The following is a 26,503-nucleotide window of genomic DNA, read 5'->3' as shown; positions in this document are numbered from 1 at the left end:
TTTTTTCCAAACTTAATTGTACAAGGCAACTCCCAATTTCTAGTACATACAGCAGATTTTTCTGCATTTTCAGCAAGTAAGCCTTCTCATTAAACAACTCTTGCTCAGAAAATAACACATCTATGAGTGTAGTTAAAAATAAATTTTTCCACTGTGGATCTTGAAATTGTTAAAGCAAGATCAACACCAGACATTAAAATAACTGTGATCTTAAAAAGGTTACTTATTTGGCCTGCGCAGCCAAATCACTTACCGCTAATGACGATGTACTAGTCAGTCGGCTGCCTATATAACTGTCATTAGCTGAACTGGGACTTCTTCCTTCTGTTGCACTGTGCGACATTAAAGCCCTTCGAAGAGCTCTCTTTGGTGTTTTCGAGAAAGAAAATGCTCTTGTAACCTGAAGAGTTTGACAAGCAGTTATACAATGACAAAAATCAGGCTGTAATAACTACTACAACATAGGCTACCATTCAAATTTTGAACATCTGTAGGGTGTGCATCAAACGTTAATATGACTCTATCAAAACTAGGCAAACAAACACACCCACAAGATTATCTGACTTTTAATGCTTCCCATCAGCCCTGCTCTTCTCATTCTGTCCAAATATGAAGACAACACAGCAGGGGGCAGAACAGAGATTCAGGGAGAAGTCAAAATAAAGTCTAGTCAACTAGGCTTCCTCACATTCCTTGGGTTCTTCAAAGTCAGGTCTCCCCTCCTTTAAGTTGCTCTCAAATTTAGTCTTCGACAGCTTCCAAACTACAGCAGCCTCTACAGTTTTCTCTACGAAACAGTATTATCACCTTCAACGTACTAAGCCTGCTGCGAGGCTGCTGAGAACGGGGAACAGATTCCTCCTTGCTGCACCATTCTGTCATGCCACAAACTTTAGCAGAACCAAACCCAGTGCACGGCCAACATGACAGAGCAGACAGGCAGCCTTAATCCTGCCTCCCAGCCAGGTCCTCCGAGCAGAAGAGGGCACAGTTTCTCACTCCATTAGTTGAAAGCATCTAAGCCATACACAAGGGAAAGCATGCACAGGCAGGCACCAGCATTCAGCCTTACTTCCTTGCTATTTCGAAGTCTGTTTCATTATCAGGACACACATGCTCTACACACCCATCCTACTTTTGAAGGTACTTGTATTTAGATAATTGCAGGCAGCTTTAAAACTCCATTCAATATGCTAAGAACAGTTAGAACAGAGGGTTGGGGGGGGTTTGTAATATATTTAAGAGATTCAAAATATTAAACAAAGTAAGTTCTGTAACAGACTCAAAAATGACTACATAATACTTATGACCATAATACTATACACAGATACTCCAAAACTACTCTGTCAAAACCTCAAACACTCCCCACCTTCTTTCTTTAAGGAGCTTATACTTAAGAGTTTTAGTTCAGATTAAGTTTTTCCTGTCACTGCTCTAAGTACTACAAAACACCTGAAACAGGAATAGTAGCACAACTCCCTGACTAAAATGGGGTTTACTGTAAAGTACCGTCTTTGTAGTATCTTACCTTTTTTGATGTTTTCTTTATTGCCCTGGATGCTCTGCTTAAAGTACTGTCCATATCTTTAGTATTTACTTCAACTGAATCAGGATCAGCAGTATAAATGAGATTTTCCTATTGACAAAAGTAGTCTTAATAATGGTCAAAAAACATCAGCACTTATCAAAATATCATTCTCTAGTTCAGTAGGTCAGATTTAGATGTTTTAATTGCTGTACGCCTCCATATTTACCTCAATATACAGTTAAACAGCTATTTGCTTTCATGCCATTTCATTAGATTAACTGCCGGTGCAATCAGTTTATGAAACCACTTCATCAGTAGTTTTACATTTGGTTTGATTGATTCAGTTTCAAATTCAGGCTTTACCAAAGTAAAGGCAATCATTTTGAAGTATACCTAGAGAGTTTCACAAGATACATACCTCTTAGTTTCACTAACATATCTATCTCTTTTCTGAAGTGAAATCTTGATAGATCTAGCTGTCAAACATTAAGACTAATTCTTTCAGCTTAAGCCAAATAAATGTTTCAGACTAGCCACAAGTTTTGGGGTTTTTTTCATGCCTCATTCTTAAACTCTAACATGTGTAAAGCAATCTCTAGCTAGCTACTTAGACAACATGGGGGCAGGGGGCACACATGGGAGTGGGAAGTTGCTGCGGGGGGGGGGTGTAGTTGTTGTTTTGGGGTTTTATTTTGAGAAAAGGCAGTTTACCTAAAAAAAAAAAAAATAAATTTTTTTTAGGGGGAAAAAAAAAAAATCATAAGGACACCAGACAGCAAGCTGAGCTGTGTAGCTATTCCTAGTGTCTAACAGAGTAGTTAAAGCCTTTACTGCCACCATGTGGCAAAGTCAACACTAGCTCATTCTCACATGATGAGAGAGTTCTTGAAAACCAGCGAAAAGGGGAACTGTGCTTAAATTGAAGCTCAATTTGACATTAAAATCGGCAAGAAAAAAGTATTATATAGTTGGTACAAAGCAGCAGTTACAGAAATTGCACCTAATGGGGTTCAGCATAGTTGGTTACAATTTGTCAGCATATGATTGTGAATGTCCTGGGGCAGGAGGGAATGACACATTTATTACACAAAGATATAATTTCTATTAAAAAACCCAACATTTTTCCATCCCTTTGTGTTATACGTAACACAAAAGACTAAAGATAGGTGACAGACAGATTAAAGTTAACTCTTCTGAATCAGTATTTTTCCTACTCAGTACCAAAAAAGGAAGGAAAAGCACAAAGCGAAGTTTCTTATTTGTAAGTCCCTAGATAACAAGCCAAACAAAATAAAACTAAGATGCTATTTTGATTACTTAACTACCTGTCCCAAAACAAGCATGTCTTTGAAAAATCACAGACAACCAAACACTGTACAGTAAGAGTACAATGCAGAACATAAAAACATTTCTAGCTTAAACCCAAGTTGTTTCAGCTATATGTACTTCACATTTTCAGCAAATTTGGATGACTGACACGCATACACTCTTACATAATTAAAACATTAGCTGAAAGTCTCTTGCCCTAATTGGAGAGGATCTCCTCCACAAATTATTAGTTTTCTGGCTGTAGAAAGCCCACACATTGAACTTCTAAAAATGTGAGGAGGCCAGTGCCTCCTTTATTTCATTGTTTTCTTTATTTCCTTGTTTTAAGGTTGTAGGCCTCTGTCTACAAAAGGAAGATGCTTCATGTCTCTTACATTATGGTGCCCATGCAAATAAGGTATAGAACAAAGAATTCAGCCTAACACAGTTAAACCAAAACATATGATCCACAATGCTGGGATTGTCAATTGAAACATAGCTGTGAAAGCAGCAAGCTGAAGACAATTCTGTTTAGATCTGCAGTGCAGAGTTTAAGTTATTTATAATTAATCTTTGATGGGGGAAGGGCATTATTCCTGATTTTTAAGTAATTAGCTTCTGTAGAAGATAACTTCCAGGCTGTTTCCTTTTCCACTTTTTAACCACTCATTTGCAGACATGCTAGCACAAATGTTTTCTGCTCTACTTCACCTCAAGCATGTCCACTATTAACAAGTTCTTCAGCTTCATATGCTTCAAGCCAAAAAGAGAGAAATATTTCCAATCAGCAACACGGTTCCAGAGTACTTACTGCATCTGCTTTACATATAGTGTTAGCCACATGCCGACACAACATCTTCAACCAGTCTTCTTTAGGAGGTTCTTCAGTTGTCATCTGGAAACTGAGTAGTTTGTTGTTGAGTTCTGTAGGTGGCCGCACAACTAAGGCAAAAGCTTTATGGCAATCTACAGTTTTTTAAAAAAAGAGGCAAGACACAGAATAATAACTTTCCTTATAATTCAGGGGGGAACCTTCAGAAGAGTTAACCCTCCATCTGCCAGAAGCTACATTTAGGGACAATATGATTTCGTGCAAGGATTTTATCTTTATTTACATGATAGCTGTTGCATTACTTGCCAGAGCACTGAGTTCTGTCTGCATCCTTCATCAAGAGGCTGCAATCAGCTGTTCATGCAACAGCTGTTTATTCACCAAATTAGTCTGCAGACTATAGTCTGCAGACTAGTCAGTCTTTACTGGATACAGCAGTAAATATCAATTTCGTTCTCTAACTCATGACGTGTTGGACAGATCATTTCTTTATCAACAGAGAACAAAGAAAACAGCATTTACCCTATTTTGTAAAGCAGAAAAAAGCAACAAAGACATCAGTACTATATATGACACATTAAAATAGGCAAGTTACAACAGTTGTACTGTTTAAACTTGACAAAAATTGCTCACTCAATAGCACAAAAGTAATCCATTGCTGATACCCCTTTACAGCAGACACAGCTGAATCACACTAACCGATTTAGAAAAGCAGCACTAGAAAATGAGTCCTATAAGGGAGTGTATATAAGAGTAGCTGACCTCCCCCAAGATTTGCATACTGAAGTTCTTAGCAAATACTAAATGGTATGCTTACAAACGGCTCCCATGACCCAAGTCCCAAAGTAACTTAAGGGTTGCACAGTAATTTAAAGAGAATTCTTAAAAGAGAAACCCTAAAGAACCTTTCAAAAATGCAGGTAGGCACTACATTTACCACTCACCCTCTTTGCCATTTCTATTTTTTATGGGGTTTCTACATTCAGGTGCTTCAGAGAACATAAAGCAGAACGAGTACGATGTGCGTACCATCACCTACAGTGAAATATCAAATCTATCTTCCTAGGGTATAGATCTAGAAACTAGTCTGACTAGACTTCTTTAGACACCACTATGAAGGCTGGAACAATATTGTAGCATGAGTTCTGCTGCTGTAGCAATGCACTACTTCAGCGAAACCCCTACAGTTTCAGTATGGCAAAGCAGCCAGAGAAATTAAATCATCTAAATCTTTCTTTTAAGATGCTAAGCACAGCTCCTCCTGAGCATCATTATCACCAGTTAAATGAAGATTTGGTTTCACGGCAACAGCACTTGTCTCTGGTCAGTCTAATACTCTGGACTGAAGTTTGGGGGTTTTGTTTTTATTTTGTAAATCCAGAGCTGTCAAGCATAGTCTGTTTAACTCTCACTGCCATTTGGTTGGCTTATGCTAATGCCATCTAGTAGTTCTGCCAAATTCAGCATCCTACTGCGATTCTTGAAAAGCCAAAAGGTGTCAATGTAAGGAATTCTCAAGCTCATACAGAACTTCCAACAGAAGATTATAATAAAATCACATACCTAACATACTATACAACAAATATACCTTAGCATTCTATCTCACAACAGCAGACCCTCATCCTTTATACTCTTTCATCAGCTATCATAGCACTTCAAAATATACAGACCTTCTGTCTCCCTGATGTCTAGGACTTTCTTGATCTGGGAGAGCGGCATGAGAACAACATGCTTGAGAGATGCAGGCGGCCTTGTGTGGCCATGTGGACTCTTGAAAGCACCAATAACTTTATGCCTCTTCCTCGCTATCTACAGTAAAATAGAAGACAAAGAGGTTAAAGTTAGAAGGTCTATTGCCATTTTTTTGTTTCTCTTCTACTCTTTTACGTTCTAGTATACAGGAAGGCACAGAAAGCCTTGCTACAGAAAGATACTCTAAAGAGTATTTTACTCTATTTACTACATAAATCTTGACGGAACTCATTTATCTCACTATTCACTGTCTACAGCCCAGCAATACTTGTTACTTAACATCAATACACTCACCTCCAGAAAAAAAAAATTTAAAAATGTATCAAGAGGAGAAATAATTTTGCATTACAGACCTTAATTCTACCCTGCATAACAAGCAAGGGCCCTTTGAAACCTACCACAAGGTAGTCTAGATTTAAGCAGAAAAGACAATGTCTATGTGCATGAGCCAGCTTAGGCTGTGGTGTGTTATGTCCTAGAAATATCATTTGCTGTTGCTTGTGCATGCACCCATCAAGCAGGTTTTGCCATGGAGGTTGGTCAGTCAGTTTTTACTTTGCATTAACATGTAAGTATCTTACATGCTTTTTAAGTAAGGTATCTTTGGTTGCTTGTATCTTGTACAAGAGATAAGCCAAGAAGCTTTATTAAAAGTGTCTTCACTCTCCTTTCCTTCCTTTCCAAGGAGTGATGAAGCTGCGTCAACTTCACTCCCAGGAAGAGTTCATCACTAGTCACAACAATACGCTTTTGTCTCTAAGTGCTGCTTAAGACAGCACTAATTTTTGATTATTTTAGCGTCAGTCTTCTATGAAGACAATGGTCTTTACCGCTGTAGACAGTAGAAAGTACTTTCATACAGTGTCCTTTACAACCTCAGTTTCTCCACGTAAGTCTCCAAAACCCGGTTAGATTACCCTTCCCTCCTAGTTCTTCCTAACATACTGTTAGTCTAAGGCATTTAATATGTGAAGTTTTTTTTTATTCTTTTGTGGCCTAAATACAGACAGACCAACCCCAGAGGTCCACAATTTACTCACATTAAATATGACTAAACTTTAAAAGGACAAGCATCCTGCTGAGCAAACTCCAGCACTTTTTCATCCATTGGTACTACTCAAAATGCTATTCAGATAAACATTTATTTCTTAACATATTAAGCTGCTTTTAATTTTTTGATCCGGCTGCAAGACATTAAAGGCTACATTAATACCTCTCAACCATCCAGAAGTGACTAGCTACTTGTGTTGGCTTATACAATAGCTAATGGAAAGGCAACATCAGCATGTGTTGAGCTATCAGCCTTCCATGACTTAGAATTCTGCTTCAAAGTTTTTAAATTTTATTTTTTTATATTCATATGTAGTGTCAAGCCTATTATAATTCAGTTTATGAGACATACTTATATTGCCATCTTACCTCTAGGCAGTCATTGAACAGAAAGAGCGTGACCTGTTCTCCCCTGTCACAGAGGTCATCGCCAAGTGCTACAGTTTCCAAACGCTGAACTAAGCTTCGGTGAGAGGACAAGAGATTGGCCTAAGCAACAGAAGCAAAAAGCTCATTAAGCATTTAGTTCAAGGGCTGGATTACTGCTTGCTTACAACTTAACACTGGAAATCTGTTTAAACCAGCACCATTGCATTTTAACCTCACATACTTTTGCAAAGGGAGCAATCTAGTGCACAGTCATTTTACAGGTCTGCAGCTTCAGAGAAATTACTTACTGGACATCCATCAACTTCATAGACAACGTCAAAGAACTGCCTTTGTGCCTCTGTTTTTCTTTTGTCTTCATTAATATGTCTAAGGGAAGCATATGATATTTATCTTCAACATCATGCAACAATAAATGAGCGCACTGCATTTAAGACATACAAAAATAATGAAGCTAAACATTCAGAGATACAGTTCACACAGCAGCACTGGAAAACACAAAATTAACCACATTTGCTCACTGAAGTGTCCAAATACCATACGCTAAGCGCATCGGAAACTTCAGAACCTCGAACAACATTCTTGTCATGTTATCAGTAGTTGACATACCATTCAGTTAATACATAATTCCCCTCCCCTGCCCCATAAGATTTTGAACTACAGACCAACCCAATGCAGTTCTTCACAGCCTGCATTTTATCCCCACAAGTCAGGACTGCAGCTCACCAAGAAGCATATGCAAGAATAATTACAATTTAAAAGTTGTTGTTAAAATCAGACAAACATTTACCCAATTAATACAGGAGGTCTCATTGCTGGAGACATACGCTACACTTCAAAAAGAGGCGAGACTTACAATCTAAACAGCTTCAGCTTTCAGCTAATTAACTCATGGAATTGTGCCAAGAATAGCTAATACAGCACCAGAAGAGAAACCAGTCCTTTCAGTGGATATATGCATAGAAGTAAGATTTAAAGATAAAACACATCTCTTCCACTCTGGAGGGAATAGATAGAAATTAGAATTGGAACAGAAGAGAGGACTCGGGAGGTTCAGCTTCATGCTGAGGCAGGGAGTCAGCAGAGGTCCAGGTAGAAGTGCTGGGTAACAACACCACAGATCGCTTCAAATGCCGTGTCACAAAATGCCAGTGACAACAGCGGACAAAGAGACTTAAGAACACATACAATTATGCATACTTACATGGAGACTAACGTTATGGCAACACCACACTAAGAGCAATTTAAAAGGAACAGAAATCTAAACAGTGTATAACAGTATGGTGCATAGAATGAGCATCACTTACGTCATCACTTCCTTTAATGATTCAATAGCTCTCTCTAGAGTTATTTTGTCTGGGTTCTCCTCTGCTGTATGCTTCTTAATATCTACGATTATAAAATAAATAAATAAAACCCACACACACATTATAAGCGCCTGAAAAGAAATATGAAAAATTCAAGTTTAAACTGTAAGTCAGATGACTGAAGAAGTCACAGCTATCCTGGAGTCCAAATAGCCTTGATTAAGTGGGGAAGTAGGCTGAGCAGCAATATTGTCCTTGCATCTCATTAAGAAAAAACCCACCTACAATACAAAACCAAACCCTCAAACTATTAATAAAAAAAAAAAAAAAAAAAAAAAAAAAATCAACAAGACCATGAGCTCTTTGTGTTGAAGTGCAGAGACAAGCATAAAAGTCTTTTTCTAACTGAAGCAAAGGGAGGTGGTGGTGTGTTTTTTTTAATCATTATTTTTATTAATGTAGTCACTATTACAGCAAGTGGTTGGTACCAGGTGGAACACATGAAGCTGTATGACTCGTCAATACTAATTGCTCTCTAGTTTATGCTAGCTGCATTTGAATCTCAGTTATATTTGGTATTTGAAGAGACAAAACTGTTGTCAGAGCAAACTTTTCCTCTACCTGTATACTGCAGACAAATATATGAACAAGTGAAATTTAGCCAAAAGTATGCTTTCTTCAGTAATTGGTCTTGCTGACTGCCTTTAAGCATGATTAACTCCTAGCATCAGGCTTGTTTTATATGAGAAAACCTGTTGCTAATTATGACAAAAAGCAGACATTATTTTGGTCTTCACACCTTCACAGACAACCTTATATTAAAAAAATGAACACATCACTAGATTACCATTTAGTAGTAGAGCAACACTAGGCAGCCTTTGAACAGGACGGATAAGGAGTTCAGCTAGGCTCTGGCGGCCACATTCAGGTTTAGCTTGGTTTATCTGGGGAAAAGAAAGGGGACAAAGGAAGTAATTCTTACTTTTTTTTTTTTTCCTCACACGCACACACAAAACCCCCAAAAATCACAAACTAGGAGAAAGATTGTCTTCCTTGAAACTGGCATCACAGTAAAAGTTTGAGAATCATTTACCACAGATACTCAATCATTAACAGATCATGTTAAAAACACATTATATTCAAATCTGCGCAGTATTTATCACATGATTCATGTTCTCAGAATTTCTAGTTTTAAATTGTTCGTATTATCAACCCCTCAGTCCTTGTTTCAGATGCTAACGCCAACATGGAGTGGGACAGGGGACAGCCTGATCTCTTATTCATTTCCCCATCTTTTAGATATCAATATTTGAATATAATTCCTGGTACCTCAGAAAACATGAGCTGAAATCTGTCATTTGATTACTCCACTATTTGAGACACACTTGTTGGGTACAGAAGAGGACTTAAAGCTACACTGCATTAATAATCAACTATATACCTTTATCTGAAGAGCTCAAGAGTCTTAAGACTCATCTTCAGATAACTCTTTCTTTGAAGACCATCTTCCTGTTAGATCTCCACTGTTATGCTCCTATTCATTAGTCACAAGACTGTTAAGAGATTCTACCTCCCTGGAACTTCACAGCTGCTGAAAGCGAGTTAAAAGCTATTTCAGAAATACAAGTCTTTTAAACACAGGGAGGGGGACCAATAAAAAGCAGAAGCTCTCTTTTCTGTAAAGATAACTAGAAGACACCTATTTGGGAAAAAGTAATCAAAATGCACTTTTTCCAGCAACAAATGCATATAATTAAACTACCTTGAAAGTTGTGTAACAGGGGAGGAACTTGGACTTCTTATCAAAGAGTCTTACAAGGAGCTCAAGGGATTGAAGTTCAAATCCTTCCTATTTCTTTCTCACCAAGAGATGTTCACATTCCTCCAAGCTTCCAAAATTCCACATTCTTACATCTACTGCATTAAGCAGTTTACTTTGTAATGGTCTCCATGTTCTACTCAAAAACTTAGTTCTGCAGACACTTACCTTTAAGAAGGCATGAAACCTTGGCTTCTGTTTTTCGCATCGAGTAATAGTCTCCTTGCTCATTTCGAAGAAATTCACAAATGGAGGGTAAGTTTTCAACAAGTCTTTTGACTGAAAGAAACAACTGTTATGGCTCTGCTTTACATATTATGTAGCAATGTACATATGTTCATATGCCCTGAGCCATACAAAGCTGCTCAAAGGCACATTTCAATAGATAATAATAAAAAAATGTGTTGTAAACCCATGTGTGTTCACAGAACAAGTTAAGACATTTTTGCATGCCAGATGCCCAAGATTCTATGCTGCTGATTAAACGCAGACTGCTCTCAGAAACATCAAGTACACATGTGCCAATCTTAGAAGCTGCTGAGTAGCTCAAGTAGAAGGCAGATTCTCACCTAGCAGGATGCTTTTGGTGAGAATTTTGGAAATTTCAGACCGGTATTTTCTCCAGTTACTGCTATCACCTTTAAAAGGCACCAAACCACCAGAAGCAATACCTTAGACTGAAAACTTTTGAACACCAAACACGATTTGCCTCAAAATGATCAGGTCAGCAAAAGGACAAGATACCTAGCAGACTACTTATCTTAAAATGCATTGCAGTCCCAGATCTAGCTTTCCTGTTCTGCACATTCTGTACTTAGGAAAACAACAACTCCTTATTCAATCACACATTTCAAGTCTTGAAGGAAGAACACAAGAAATTTCCGTGAAAAGTTATTTTCTTAGTTATTTACTATTGATCAGAGGCAGCAGATAGCTAAGGTTACAGGAAAAGCCCCTTCTAATGTCCAAGTAAAAAGCATATCTGTAGTTTTGCAAATTACAGTTCTCAAACTGTATCTATCTGGAGTTTTACACTCTCGTTCAAGTGGAGAGACACATACACTTAAACTTGACATGGATTACCTATACAAAGTATATCATCTAACTCAACTTAGAAGTCTAAACAGAATATACGATACAAGTTAGTGTTCTTTCTCGCTCAGTAGTGCTTCTCTTGTGTTTGCTAGCTCCTACAAATGGATTATTTGTAAGGTGAGGTAATAGCTCATAATAGAAAAGAAATAGAAACTTACATATTTAAGAATGATATCACCAATACTTCTACTTTCAGTCCAATTCATCATAAGATCTTCCAGGTCTTCCTAGAATACATGCAGGGATGGAGGGGAAGAAAATAAGATGAAAATGAACTGTATAAAGCTTAAGATGGGATCAGTGTTCTGCCAAACACAGATAACTAGCTGTGCATTTCCATGCTGACAAAACAGGCAATCCTAAAAGCTGTACAATTTCACAGTAAACCCCTTCAATCTACTGAGAGCTGAAAGCAAGACCTCTGGCTTACTGAATATATAGTTTTGAATCAACGCAAGCAGAGCCTAGCAGTGTATCGGCACTAGCCAACTTTGCAACAAGATGACACGGCTGTGTCCAATACACTACAGAACATTTCCCAAATGATTATTTAAAAAGCATACACAGAAGACAGTTGAACCAATTCTAATTAAGAGTGCACTGCTAATATAAGACTCTTAAGTCCATAAGATAGGATTGAAATAGAACTAGCATAGATTTCCCTCACTTGCTGCACCAGGGTATCAAGGAAAGTGCAAGCAAGCTGTTAAGCCTATATCAGCTTGAGAAGGATCAAGCTTATTCACTGTCAGCTAATAACAGGGACAGGAGGGCACAGCCGAAGGTTCACGATTCACCTTAAGTGAAAAGGATTCACCATTAATATTGGTTTGTTGCTGCCACTTCTCTTTATTACACCGAAGATGAAGGAAAACACAACCACTAAGCTTAAGCAACTTTGTCTACACTGCATGCTGCAGGTGAATCCTACTTGACACATGGACACACACGCTTTACTTTCATCTCAGCCTCAGTGGGCGCATATCAATATCTATCGTGATTAGCTGGACTGGATCCCAGTGGTTGGAAAAAAAAAAAAAAACAGAACAAACAAAAAACCCAACAACAATAACAACAAAAAAACCCAACAAAAAACCCAAACCACTGAGTTACAGGCAGTCTGCAAGTCCCGCTATTTTAAAAGCCTACCATGAAATGCAGACAGCAGCAGACATATGCCATTATTTGAAGATTTTATGACTTCATATTTGAGGAAGACTTGCATCATAGTCTATTGTGAGACCCAGAGATGACTTCAGAGAGTGCTTGCAATCCAGATAAAAATATAAAATAAAGAAAGCAAATCTCACAGGGAATTCTAATCAATTATTATTAGGCCTCAGTACCAGGTCAACTGCTTCAGAGGCTGAAGTGCAAGCCAGATTTATGAGCTGGTAGTTTCTGACAATTGGTTCAAAGCCATTTAAGAAGAGATTAGTTTTTCCTACTGAATGGTAGAAGTGTCCTTATATGAACATGTCTATAGCCCAGGAAAATGCCAGGGGTGATTTATTTTTTTGTTTTGGTGGGTTTTGGTTTGTTTTGGCGTTTTTTTGTGGTTTTGGTTTTTTTTTAAATTCCATAGCTTTAGCTATCCTTCCAAGAGCCCTTGCTTACTGCTTTAATAGAAACATGAATTTTATAAGCACTTGTGAGAGTCAGACTACCATTTGATACCACTGGCCCTTTTGACCAGTTTTATATCAGTTACAGAAAACCTCCTACAGGAAGTGGTATTAAAATGTAAAAAGGAGAAGCCAGCTCACGAATGGCAATATTAGTTACATGCACAATACTCAGACCTCAGATATTTATAAATAAGCGTTAAATCTTAAAGCATACTTTTGATTTGCACATAATTCCACAGGTTGAACAGTATGTAACAGCACCAGGATGATTTTACACCTCTCCCGTAGATAGAACTTAAAGCATGCAGAAAAGATTCAAAGTCTGTATCAAAGCTTCCCCTGCAGGGGAGAAGTTGCAGCTTGCCTTGATTTTAGTATGCACATCAAGAATATCTGGAATGCTGCCAAATATGGTCTTAATCTCTTCCTGTGCAAGGATTGGTCCTCCAAGTTGTCCTTCCTTCTCCAACGGAACTTGAAATAACTGATGAATTAGACAAAAAAAGTTAATACCCTCCCAACCGCCACACATTGTGTTAGAAATAGTTATGAAAGCAACAGTGTTTTCCTTCCAGATCATACTTTCGTGCAGTCACAATCTTGAGATACTCCCATTTAGCAAGAGTGGGTTACAACGGAGTCATTTTAAGATACAAACACAGAGTTTGATACACCACTACAGTATATCCCTCTTTCATCTACCTTTCTCCTCACACACATCTTACCTCATTCTTTAAGTAGATTATCAGCTGCAATGGAAACAGACTTTCTAGAAATTGTGCTCTTCCTGTAAGCTGTTTGCTATTCTGCTCTTCTTGGAATAATTAAAACAAGTTTTTTTCCCCTGCCACCTCTCTCTATTCACTAATATCTTAAAAATCCGAGTCATGAAGATCCCATTTTCCTGAAGCTTGGAATTTCCATACAAACTGCAATTCCACTGCAGATCCCAGATTAGAAATGGTATTTTCCAACCTTTATTATTAACAGATACTAAACGTTTTTATGTCAGTAAAATTACAGGAGACTGTTTACATTGTCATCTTTTTTACAAACCTTTGATGTACCCAAGCCCTCAAAAGCCTGCAGATCACAGGCTGAAAATAATCATTCATGTAAACATTAGATGTCTTATTACAATTGACCTACAATTGCTTTAAAACCAGCTTACCTGAATGATTGTCGTTAGAATATCAACGTAGTTACTCTCTGTCTGATACAACTCCTTTGCAACCTGCCATCTTGCAGACTGCTTCAGTGGAAGAGGAGTTGAGTTTTTGGAAGGCCTTGCACAGGGTTTTGGTGTTTCTGATGAAGAGATATTCCCAAAAGAAAATAGAGCTTTATCACAATAGAAAAGCTCACCCTCAAAGACAGGGAAAAAAAAAAACCTTCAGAATTTTTAAGGAAAGATAGTTGGTTTTGTTTTTTTTTAAAGGCTATTCTGTAGGTTATTCTATAGTTACCAGAGCTCTTTCTAGAAAATGGCTTGCTTTATTACAGCTTAATGATAGAACAACAGTAATATATTATTCATCAAAATTAGTCTGAAACTAATAAGCCATTCATGGGCAGGTCAATGACTTAACCCTACTATGCTTAGTAGGAAGTGAAGATTAGGTGCCTAAGATTATTTATACATACACTATGTACAAAAATACTTTTCTCCTTTCACTTTGCTATGTAAACAATTACCTTTCAGCTGCCTACCAAACTTGCATTAGGTATGTAGCTCAAAACCATTTATTAAAATCAGTCCTTGCATGCAACACTTATATTTCATCCTGGGGCGGGAAGACACAAAGAAGTAATTTCTCTTAAAGCTAAAGCCAAGGTGGATCTGGAACAGTCCATCAGTTTTAAATACTTGCTCATGTATTGGACCTCAGAGACCTGTACTCACTCATTCTGATGTCAAAGTTCATTACTGTCACAGTTAATATGAAATAAGTACCTTACCTGTTGTTTTCAAAATAGCACTTTTTCTGAAACTGTCTGCTGATGTTGATTAGAAGAAAACTCTGTCCCAGGAGTTACAAGTGTGCTAGCACAATCTGAGAAAGCTGATCTTTGAGACTAAGCAGATCTTTCCTGTATTCCTTCTGAATTATCACTTACAGGTTGTACCTCACTGAGATTTCTTATTTGACTTGTATATAGGGGCCTTTTTAAAGCAGTAGTAACTGCAGTTACCTCCTCTATATAATGGAACTGGGGCTTTTTTTTTTTTTTTTTAAGCCTTGGGTATTAGCTTTTGACTTATCCAAAATTTTGCAGTGCCCGCTCTTCCACAAGAGCCATGTGCAGAGATATTAAAAGCTCTTTGCTAGTTAACTCAAAATCAGGTGGTGATTTATATTCTTGTGAAGTTTTAGACATGACAGTTTGCTGGCACAAACAGTGTTACCTCAACAGAACATTTCAAAGACCCAGGAGTGGACCTTGCAGGAGTTTTCCCTTTAATTCCTTTAGGAAAGAATCTTTGTCCTCCTTTCTCCAAGTATCTTACCGGAGAGGTTTTTAGATGACTTACTGTTAACTACGTTTCTTTTTTGCTACAGATTTTTAGCACAGCGTTTGAAGAGTTTTAGAGTGACACTGTACCGTACTTCATATTTATTAACTCTGTATCTTTTCCTTCAGATATGAATATGCTTACTGTGATGACAAGAGGCAGCCTGGCCTCTGTCTGAACTCTTCACTCCAATTCTGCTTTCTGGACACTTTGAAAAGGCGAAAGCCTGGAATAACTTAGCAGATCTGTAGCAAAACTTGCAAGACTTCCCTACCACTACTGTTAGCACTTGTATGCAGAGAGCTCTTAAACATTGCAAGTGTGTCTGGATGAAAGTTTTTAGCTCTACCTCCACTGGTAGTGTTCGACTCTGGAGTGTTAGAAATATCCAGCAAGGACCCAATAGAAAGCGAATGTTCAGCTGATGGCCTCTTCCGAGGAGGGAATGGTGACATGTCTGTTTCTCTGGTCAGTTGTGCAAGAGTCTCTTTCAAACGGCGTCTTTTGCGATTGCTGTTTGGAGTGTTCAGAGAAAGTAATGACACAGACTTCTTGAGGCCAGGACTCTCTGACTGTAGTAAAAGAAGGTTTATTTTAGTGTTTTTACCCGCTGGGTCCAGCTCAAGTCAGTGCAAAGGTAAGTTAATTGTAGAGACCAGCACACAACAACAGTCTCCTTAGGGAAGCTAAGGGAAAAAGGGCAAAGCCTCCCTTTGGTTTTTTTCCTGGCAACTGGAAGCCACATTAGTATTTTGTTTGATGAAAAATAAGTTCAACCTTCGGGAAGCAGAAAAAAAGTTTCTTCCAAATTAGTATTCTATGTATAGAATTTATAATGAATTAACTGGAACTTAAAATGCTACTTTAAAACATTTTATCTCTGGCCCCATGCATACTACCGTGCATGCTAATTTTACCACCAAATACATGCTACACATTATGTGAGAGAGTTCAACATACCTTCTCAAATAAATACATGGACTCTCCAGCTCTGGCATCCATTTGAATGCTTCCCCAGAACCACTAAAGGAAAAAAGAAAACACACATTAACACCACATTACAGTGCTTCACCCAAAGTTAAAAATATTCAAAATAATACATATAATATTAAGGCAGCTTGCATACTAAATGCAAACATGTGGTTTATTCAGGGGAAAAATATCTCACATGCTGAGTATTACATAGCAATTTTCTTTCAAAAATTTGTCAGTACTAACCTCTTGCTTTACAACATAAAGTTTTTTTAAAGGTTCAAATGGAAGATCTTTTACTGTACTTTCTTCAACCACCAAGTGCGTACACCTTTCATCACCAACTGGTAAATAATGTCCTCCTAGATAAAAAAAGGCAAGTTAGCAAGACTGAAGAATATTACTGTTAGAAATTAGTAGCTCATTTGATAGTTCTGTGGCACCTATCATTAATGAAAGGAGAGCCAAAGAGAGATGAACTACTCGGTGAGCTGATCAGTTGTTGGGCTTACATAACACCCTGGATATAATGAGCAGTGGATAGCTTTTAGGAAATAGGATGTAGCACGCAGTAGTACAGTACACACTGAAAAGTCAAGAGTGCCTGGAGTTCAGAGGGTTCTTAAACCTGTCTGGCAATAAATGCAATATTCTTCTGGAAAGCTTTTCTTGTTTCTTGAGCAAGCCAAGAATACTTACCCTAAAGACAACCACAAGCTAGACCCTGTGCATGTCACAATATTATAAGTAGCTTTAGGCAAACAGGTGAGGGGAAAGGAAAAGAAAAAAAAAAAGCAAACCCAGTCAACTTTCATCTCCTTAGACAAAGCCTACCAGTTTGCCCCATTCCCATCTCTACAGTTCTGTTACATGCAACTCTAGCAATACAAGGCTGGAGACTTTTTAAGTTATCTGTTCCACCATTAGTGTCAATGTGATTATTAATCTTGTACTACACTATCAAAAAATGGAACACTTCCAAGCAAGTGTTTTACCAGTGATGATTCATATCAAAGTTGTGGATGCTTTCTGTGAGTTATGTAAAGATGCATACCACAAAAGTGATTATGAAAACTGATGCAGAATATACACATGACGTAGCAAGTTATCCAGGATATCTTCAAGCATCCTACAATTACTTCTTTTTAAATTGCTTAGTTTCAATCAGCCTAGGAAGTTTGAAGTCTTCAACAGCTACCAGAACTTACACACACGACACCTAAAAATTAATTTATAGCTCTCCAAGTTGAAGAGTATTCATGATCCAGCATTTCAGCTTCACTGAAGTATTTATCAGCTATAAACCCCATTCTTTCCACAGGTCTACTTTCATAAACAATAACCTTGCATTTCTGTCATTTCTTCCATGTTAGCTTTCTCATCATCAGAGAATCCAAGGAAACTTAACATGCAATCCTGGAAAGGAGGAACCTTGAACTGATTTCTGAAGTCATCATCAGCTGCACAAAAATCACTGAAAGAAAAAAAAAAAGAAAAAACAAAAAAAAAGATAGAGATGCACAAAAAGATCACTAAATCAGTGCTACATCACTAAACAAAAGCTCACAACACTACAGGTGAACAGGATGTAACGTTCAGGCTGAAGGAAAATAAACACTTACATTTCATTCCTTTTCTCCCAAGCCTTATAAATCCACTCAGCTTTCACAATAGGAGTACCAAGACTTACAGCAATCTACAAAACAGGAAAAGCACAGGTTGTACCAAGTAAGTATTTCCATTTAAATCTTTCCCATGCCAAGAAAAATTAGTAACCTTGCTTTTACTTTTTTAAACAGATACTACAAAAAGTGAACATATTCCTTCAAGAATCATGTCCAACTGTAACTCCCAAGAGTTAGAATGTATTAATTCTTCAGCAACTAGGAGATCAGATCAATAGCTATTTTGACACTTACTCAAAAGTGCACCATTTTGTTAGTCTGATCACCTTCATCACCCACAAAACCAAGTCTCTGTTGCAGTGGAGTATGGAATCTTTTTTCTGCTTTTGATACTTTGTATGACAACAAATATCCTAGCATGCTTTTACCAAAGAGGAAGCAACTATTCCAAAGGTAACTTCCATGACTGCTTGAGAGATTGTAAAGTTTTCTTAACTCTTCCCTTTGAGTTGGCAGAAATGAGTGTTTGAACAGAGTTAGAAAGCTGGTCTTCTCTTCCAACTGGAAGATTAGAAAGACAGACTAAGAAAAAAGCAACAGCCTACTAACAATTCAAACAAGGGAGAGTCAAGGGACATAGACACTACTACATCATATTCCACGGTACAAAAACCTATGAATTTGTAATTACCTGTCAACTGGACATACATGTCCTGAAGGATTCCTTTCTGGTGTTGTCAGAAACAAACAAACAAACCCCTCGCATATATTTATACATAAGGGATGATTTGAACACTTATACATAGCAAGTTAAAAATAATTTTTGAAAGAAGATGCACACAAATTGAGTACTAAAGTTTTTTGCAAGTTACCTCGAAGTTTATGGTTTGGAGGGACAGAAAAAGCAGGTATGTTGATACATAAACACTTGTTCATTGAAGAACAATTGTTCATCAACATCTTAAGTACCAATAATATCAGTACATGAATGGCTTAAGTATCTTAAGTACTGATAACATCAGTACTTAAGAAACATTTTGGTTCTTGTTATTTACTATACTTGCCTATTTCAAAATCTCTGCATTCAGGCAATTTATATTATTTAGATCTCTAACAGAGACAAAAACATGTCAAAGCTCAACACCAGAGATGAGCTCACCATTACAAGTCATTGTTGTTAGTGCAGGAGAAAATGCAGCAACTTACAAGCTGAAGTATAAATTACAGACTTAGTCTACAAGAGCCAAATTCTTAAAGTTTCCATGAAGTACCGGCTCAAGCTTACATACTCTGAATTTGTCTCCATGCGTTGAGTTAGCCACCAGATGTGTAACTTTTGAGCTAAAGTCCCTTCGAATAATTCCACCCATATGATGGACCAAGGTCACTAGCTTAACCTGAAAAATAAAAATGAAATAAGTTTTCAGTATATCTTTTGAAGTGTACAGCGCAGAGTGAGAGCAGTACAAAAATAGTTCACACAGCAAGCTACAGGAGGCTACATTAAATGTCTAGGAATAGAAATGCTCCAATTTCTTCTTAAAACAACTTGTTTAAATCTACAGGAGAAGATATAGCTGACAGAGCAAAAGAACTATTAACTTTTTTTTTCTTAACATTTAATACAGCCTTGCTATGTAGCTTGAGGAAGACTACCCAAGCCACCAGCACTCTCGTCATAATCATACATAATGCCTTCAACTTTTCACACGCAATAGATTTGAAGCATGGTTTCCTCGTTGATTTAGTCAATTCTACCTGAAGGGGCAATTGCCAGAATTTACACAAAATTGCCATTTGTTCAACGTGAATCTAGCAGATCAGACCTAATTATACCTAACACTGGGCAAAGGCTTTGGTTTGGGTTTGGTTTTTTTTCCCAGATGAAGTTGTGGAGCCATATTGTTGATTCCCAGGTGTCCAACAGGGAAATTAGGTGCCAACTGCATCACCGGAACGGAAAAGCAAAGTGCTAGAGTATCAAACCACTTCATACCTAGATACGTCAAGACCAAAGTCCTGATAGCACGATAGCAAAATAGCATGGCAGCAAGGTAACATGTCTGCAAATGCTCTGAACAGGACTACAAAGCTTTATTTGACCACACTACTAGCTGTACAAGTAAGTGGACACTATTGGGTAAATATCATCCTAGCTGAAGCCTCAATCTACCAATCTTCAAGCCCTGCTAAATTAGACCTGTTTAATGTTACCCAGCAAAAAAGTAACCAAACCCAGCATGGACAAAATGACTTGGACATGGAAACAGTTTTGTTCCCATCCTCAAATATCGCTGCCTGTGCACATGCAACAAAACAAAAGAACAAACAATTCACTCCTCCCATACGAGCTCCAGTCATGGTTAAACCCTACAAGTGACAGAATAGAAGAGTATTTTGAAAATAAAGTTAACATAGTTTTACCAATCCAAAGGAAAAAAAAGTCTTACTAATTCATCTTTCTTTCTGAATCCTGTAAAGCACAGTACCAAGTTCAACATGCTTGCACAGTACAGTGGACGACAGGAGAAAGGTAAAGGCTGAAAGCAAGAAGTAAGCTTATTAGTCAAAAGCATACTGCTTCTGTTAAAGTTTTATCATTACCTTTAATACAGTACTATTGTTCCTAGTATTAAAATGCATCAGACACTAGTCCAAGTCTGTGTACTCAGTTATACTGCAGCTCCAGACCTGCCAGTGTTCTAATAAAGTAACTAGAGCATCCCCAAATTCCACAGGTAGCACTCCATCCTTTTTTTTCCTCCCCAATCCATCCCCTCTGTGTGACAACCTTTGGAAATATCAAGCATCTGCTGGAGCATCATTTGTATGCTGCCTCTCCTAATGGCACAATCCCAACTAGCGGGTCAACAACTCCCACAACTACTGCAGTAATTGCAGCCTTACTACTGTCTGCCTGTGCTTTCTCGCTACATGCAATATTCTAACATGATATTAGAAACTTGCTTTTCTTAAAATTCTCTTGCTAAGACTATTTACGATTAATTGACAAAGCAAAATAGATTTTATTTTGAACACTTCGTATTTAGAACTCACTGCACCAGAGAGCTATTCAGCTGATTTCAAGAGAAAGCACATACCTCTCCTTTTTGTGCACAGTGCAGTACTACTGGAGGTCCAATGACACGGCAATCTGCTTTGCAGAGCTTGTTAAAGATAGAATCTTGGAAGTCTGATACAATGAAGATAGTCTCAAATTCTGGGGAATCAGAATCTCCAAGCTCTTCTATCGTGTCTGTCTTTATGTAGGGCACTTTAATTTCCTTGATGTATGGGGATGAAGGGGAAAGCATTATTCAGGCAACATACTTACACCAAAGTTAAAATTCAACTGATGTTTATTTTGGACCATTAGAAAAATGTATAGTTCAGATTTAAACAGAGACAGGCTCTTAGAATTTGTGAAAGCTGAATGAGATGCACTGATCGCTGGCATAAGAATAGCTATGAACTGCACCTAAAAAATGTCTTCAAGCAATTCCTGTTTCTGAAGGACAAGAATTCTAGCTACTTTAGTAGTTTATGTATCAGTTCACACTAATAATATAGTATTGGAAATATCTACAGATAGAAAAAAGGAAAAAACCAAAACAAAAGCACCAAACTAAGCACAAAAGAGAAATGAAATTTCAGACTGTCGGAACAGCTTAAGGTACTTCCAGATACTACTAAAAAGTAGTATCCAGCTTGCAACAGCAAGCTCCGTGCTGCATAAGATCTAAAGAACAGAAGTCAATTTTGTTCATTGCTTGGTATTTTTAAGGGTTCTAAAAATCTGGTCTGTTTCAGTTTCAATCATTAGTTCCAAATTTTATTTTCTAGGTTTTTCACATCAAGAAACAGAGAACCACTTCTTACACTTAAGTTTAAATGGAGCTCTCAATTGAAAGAGAAGTCAATTAACCAATTACAAAGTCAGTTCATAGCAAAAACTTATGTGTTGACTCAATACAAGCATGCAGTTGAATGTCTCCGTCAATATTTCTACCCCCTGTTAGAAAACACCACTAATTAAGAGCTGCAGATAGTACGTCCATATTCGAGAAAGTGTTTGTAAAAAAGCGCCAATTTTGACAAGCTCTAAGCGACACCATCAGATAGATTAACATACATTGTGACCATTATGTCCAATTAATACAAATTAAAGCGTGTGCACATTTCAGTCCCAGTGAAGTACAACATGCTGCATGCAATCACATGTGCTTAATTGCATGACATACCATATGAATAATACTTTTTATTAGTTTTTCTTCTGATTTACCAGGACTAGTTTCCTTTATCTTTATAACTGGTACTTCCATTATCTTAACGGTCTGTGGAAGAGGAGAACTTTAGTACAGAACCAAATTGGTTACTAGAAGTCTAAAAGCATACCATCTCATTCCAGTGATTGTTTTATCTTAGACCCGCATACCTCCAAGGCTTTCAGAAGCTCCTCACGTTTCCCTGCTTCCTGAACCAAAACCACTCTTGTTTCTATTTGAGGCATTTCTTCTGTTTATAGAGAAACAAGGATAATATTCGTATTTTAATAGAAAAATCCACGTTAGGTCTAAATCAAGCAATAACATATAGAAGAATACAGGCAGACTGCATCCTTTCAAGATACCCTGTTTATCAGAAACAAGCCTGAAAATAAATGTTACCTCAAAAAGCCTGTCCCTTAATTAAGGCATACCCAGCTGAACACAGAGCCTAAACTTTCTTGTATATGGTGAAACAACATCCTGCAATTCATGACCAGTTACCTTACGGTCAAAGCAAGAACATGCAAGGAGAGGCGGTGAGAGGAAAAAAAAAAAAAAATTAAAAATAAAATTTAAAAAAACCAGACATAACACCACCAAAATTATTGACTTAATGTTTCTAGCAGAATTAGACACCAAGACTTGCTGGAAAACAGACAGCTGGTATCTTTTCTAGTTTCTGAGTTCCTGGCTGACAATGCTCATTAATTCCTAGTAACTGCTCAGTTTCACCAAGGAAGATCAGAACCGAAGTTTGATATCTTGTTCTTTTTCTCCATGTATTAATAAGCTTTCAAAGTATTAGGAGGAAGGGACAAGCGTTGCTCCATGTCATTTGCACCAGAAGACTGCCACTGGACCTTGGCTACTGTTGTTTTTTTAACTTCAAGATTTGTTCTTGAATTAATTTCAAGCTCAAGACTATTCATCTCTCTAAGGTCTACCCATACACAATGGAGCAGCTGTCGTTTCCAAACACCGGTGTCAAAATATAACCGGGAATGATTTATTCCACAGAAGAGTCATCAAATGGAACTAATAGTTTTCTATACATCAGCCAGAAGACTCATCTTCTGTATTTGACCTCATGGCTGTAACCCCAAATTTCTATAACAAGACGAGTTAAAAATTAAGACAATTCCTTTCTTTTGTTGAAAGGATATCAAACCAACACCATACTGGCTACCCTACACACAATTCTGTAGTTCAGCAAAGCGCTTTTGGTCTTTCAAAATTACTAAATACGTACAAATTAATCAGTCACTACAAAAACATAGTAGTCTTAAAATAAGCTTCTCCCATTACCTTCAACATCCAAAACAGATCCAGGAAACGCATTGTCTTTGGAGGTTTCTATAATTTTTGAATCAAGAACAGAAGAATCAGCCAAGAGGCTCCTCCCGGTTTCAGACACCAGCGTACTGTTGTCAGCCATGATTATGTCTTGGTTCTTCAACAGCTAGAAGATAGATGTGCTAAACTAAGTTACAGTTGCAAAAAGCTCATTAATAAGAGCTCTATGACCAAGGTAGTCAGAAGTCACTTCAGACTTATGAAAACAAAACATTTAGACCACTCACACTGATAAGAGTGGTTCTGAGGAGTCACACAATTGGTAGGAAGGACTGACAACAAACCTGTTACAGAAATGGTTCTGAGCAGGCTGCCTAGCACAGATATTATTTACACAGAAAGCTGCAGAGAGGGTACTTCAACTCCGAGCAGCAGGGAAGCACTAACTCTAGTGTTCATTTTTTAAAGTTTCATCACAAAACACCAACAAACTAAAAGCACTTGTTTGCTTCAGTGATAAACTATTATAAGCTAGATTTGAGACCAAGGTTAGCATTGTTAAAGTGAAACATTAGCAGAAGAATTAGGGTACACAAAGCAGTTTGCTAAAATTTGATTTTTCAGGTCAATTGGCTAGAGTTACTGTGGTTGCATAAAAATGACCATCCAGGAAGTAAAGCCAGCAATATTTACTCAAAGAAAAATTAGGTTTCTTAAAATGCATGAGTATTTGCAAAGCTAATAAGGATATATATGTCTATTCATATGATCTAGTCTCTTGTCCTAGATTAACTATAATACAGTAGAAGTATCCATTCATCATCAGATAAAGAGGTCTTCTGTCTTCTCAGATAGACTATATCTGTGCTCTCCCTGCGCATCAAACCAACTTGTACAAAATGAGAGGAATAAGGATTCGGCCTTTCCAGTATGTGACAGGTAGCTACCTGAATCTTGTATCAGAAAATTTGTTCCAAGACACCTGGCCAACATGTAGCACATTTTCTTTTGTGCGTGAAGCAAGAAGCATACATTTCCTGTGATTCATCATTCACATACATTTAAATATTTGCACTGTGATATCAGAAGTTACCTAGAATACGCACTGTATCTGAACTGCTGCAGTATAACAACCCTCTGTATCACTTGAGCTGAAGTCATTCTCCTCATGACTGTAAATGCCCCTTTAAAAGAGTAGCCCCCCAAATAACACATTAAAGCACTGTCTGAAAGAGAACTGACAAGGTAGTAAAACCCCTAGAGAATTGCACATACTATTTTTCAAGTTGTGCAACGCCTGTCTGATTACACAGCAAAGTAAAAATCCAAATACAAAAAACAATGGGTGTTTTGGCATAACAGCAATATAGAAAAGAGTTTATCTGCTAGATTTTAGGAGATCATGACTGAGACTCTTGGACAGGATTCACGTCTTCCTAATACATCAAGTAAGTTCCTACTATAGTGATGAGCAATAAGTCAACGCTACAAATCTATCATAATTCTAGGCATATTCAGTCATCAAAATTGCCACCTTAGCTGCCATTTTAACATCATTCACAGCTGTGGAGGCTCCACAGAATTAAGTTTCCTAGCAGTAAGTCCCAGTCACCCAGCTAGTTTATCTCAGAATAGCCTGAGACCTAGCAAGAGAAGAAAGTAACTTCAACTGGAAAGTCTTTAGGGATCACCTATCCAGAAGGTTATGAAGGTACCACAGGGAACTGTCACACAATTACCTCTTCTTTGGCAGTGAGGGTGGAGAGAAGCATAATCTCGGAAGAGTCAAACCATATTGTTAATAATGATTACCACACAGACAGTTATAAGTAAAACGAGACAAAATAAAACCTCGTCAGTTAAGGGTACCATTAAAAGTAAGTCCTACAGATTATTTTTAAAAAGACTAAGACATCAATATCATTCCTGTTATGCTGCTGTTGTTACACCTAACAACACGTATATGAACGCACACTTACACGGAACTTCATAGTATCTTTGGGAGAAGCCCATACTTTGGGCTGGGCATCGATTTTCTTTATGGCTTTTCCAATTTATTTATTTATGGAGTTCCATTCTGGATGTATTTTTAAAAAAATATATTCCCTGTTTTAATAGTCACATATTAATTAACAACATAATCCTAGTCACTAGATTTACACACAGGGAGTGCCAAGATAAGGAAGAGAACAAACAGCACACAGAAGATACAAACATAACAGTTTCCCCTCACATAAAAAAGAGCAAAAGGCAGAACACCATTACTACAGCGTTCAGGCCGACCTGAACGCCCTTAACAGCGTTACACTTACAAACGACCTCCCAATAGTTTCCGTGAAGCCTGAAGGTCACAAAACATCCACACGCCAAAATACGTTTTTAAAAGCAAGGAAACCACACTAAAAAACTTCCCATGCTGCCCATTTTCCTTCCGAGGAACCACGCAGGAGCCTGACCGAGCTGCCCTGCTGGGAGGTGGCCGGAGGCAAGATTAGATACCGCCGGCTACTCTCGCCTCATGAGCTCGCAGGTGCCAGAGGGCCTGGGCCTCCGCTCTGCCCAGCGGAGACCGCTAGCGGCCTAAAGAGGGCCCGGAGCAGCACCGAGCAGCGGCGCTGCCCCGAGAGACCCCCAGACACAACCCCCGGCCCACCTCAGGCGGCCCCGGCCCAGGCCGCCCGCACCCACCGCTGTCCTCCTCGGCCTCCCCCAGCCCCACCCGCCCGTTCCCAGTATCCAGGGCCAGCTTCCCGCCCGTTCCCGGTATCCAGGGCCAGCTTCCCGCCCGTTCCCGGTGCCCAGGGCCAGCTTCCCGCCCGTTCCCGGTGCCCAGGGCCAGCTTCCCGCCCGTTCCCGGTGCCCAGGGCCAGCTTTCCCCTCACCGCCGATGCCACCTGCCGCCAACCGCAAAATCAGCCTCCGCCATGAGCGACCGCCACCACCAATTCAAAAAGCGAGCCGCCGGACTAACCGCGCCAAGCATTGGCTGCCGGCCACGCCGCCCCTCTGTAAGCCACTACCTCATTCGGCATCTCTCCGAGATGTCCCGCCCCCTTCCCCACCCTTTTTGGACGGCGCTTCGCCTCCTGCCCTCTCTGACTGGGTAGCGCACCTGGCGCTCACG

At 38.5% G+C, this 26,503-nt stretch overlaps 1 protein-coding gene across 4 annotated transcripts in view; it reads right to left on the bottom strand.

Moving 5' to 3' along the window:
• The window catches only part of ECT2 (epithelial cell transforming 2), a 31,738-nt gene extending 5,350 nt beyond the window's left edge, over positions 1–26,388 (bottom strand). Inside the window, exons 1-24 of one of the 4 annotated variants that reach the window (XM_075031399.1) lie at positions 26,351–26,388; positions 23,392–23,545; positions 22,254–22,333; positions 22,060–22,152; positions 20,920–21,102; positions 20,269–20,358; positions 19,108–19,215; positions 17,816–17,889; positions 17,537–17,667; positions 16,440–16,555; positions 16,182–16,244; positions 15,571–15,793; positions 13,878–14,014; positions 13,071–13,190; positions 11,237–11,305; positions 10,152–10,262; positions 9,012–9,108; positions 8,165–8,246; positions 7,148–7,226; positions 6,840–6,959; positions 5,339–5,477; positions 3,648–3,802; positions 1,529–1,636; positions 254–400 (exon numbers count right to left, since the gene is read on the bottom strand). In XM_075031399.1, coding sequence (XP_074887500.1) covers positions 254–400; positions 1,529–1,636; positions 3,648–3,802; positions 5,339–5,477; positions 6,840–6,959; positions 7,148–7,226; positions 8,165–8,246; positions 9,012–9,108; positions 10,152–10,262; positions 11,237–11,305; positions 13,071–13,190; positions 13,878–14,014; positions 15,571–15,793; positions 16,182–16,244; positions 16,440–16,555; positions 17,537–17,667; positions 17,816–17,889; positions 19,108–19,215; positions 20,269–20,358; positions 20,920–21,102; positions 22,060–22,152; positions 22,254–22,333; positions 23,392–23,545; positions 26,351–26,362 — 2,691 coding nt within the window. In that variant the 5' untranslated portion in view covers positions 26,363–26,388. Of the gene's footprint in view, positions 1–253; positions 401–1,528; positions 1,637–3,647; positions 3,803–5,338; positions 5,478–6,839; positions 6,960–7,147; positions 7,227–8,164; positions 8,247–9,011; positions 9,109–10,151; positions 10,263–11,236; positions 11,306–13,070; positions 13,191–13,877; positions 14,015–15,570; positions 15,794–16,181; positions 16,245–16,439; positions 16,556–17,536; positions 17,668–17,815; positions 17,890–19,107; positions 19,216–20,268; positions 20,359–20,919; positions 21,103–22,059; positions 22,169–22,253; positions 22,334–23,391; positions 23,546–26,261 lie in introns of those variants that run through there. The other 3 variants (XM_075031400.1, XM_075031401.1, XM_075031402.1) reach the window with 3 other exon arrangements.
• Positions 26,389–26,503: the final 115 nt, after the last annotated feature.

The sequence above is a fragment of the Buteo buteo genome, chromosome 7 (genome assembly GCF_964188355.1).
Source record: "Buteo buteo chromosome 7, bButBut1.hap1.1, whole genome shotgun sequence".
NCBI lineage: Eukaryota > Metazoa > Chordata > Aves > Accipitriformes > Accipitridae > Buteo > Buteo buteo.
Note: the sequence above shows the minus strand (reverse complement) of the source record. Positions and strands in the feature narration are given on the sequence as shown.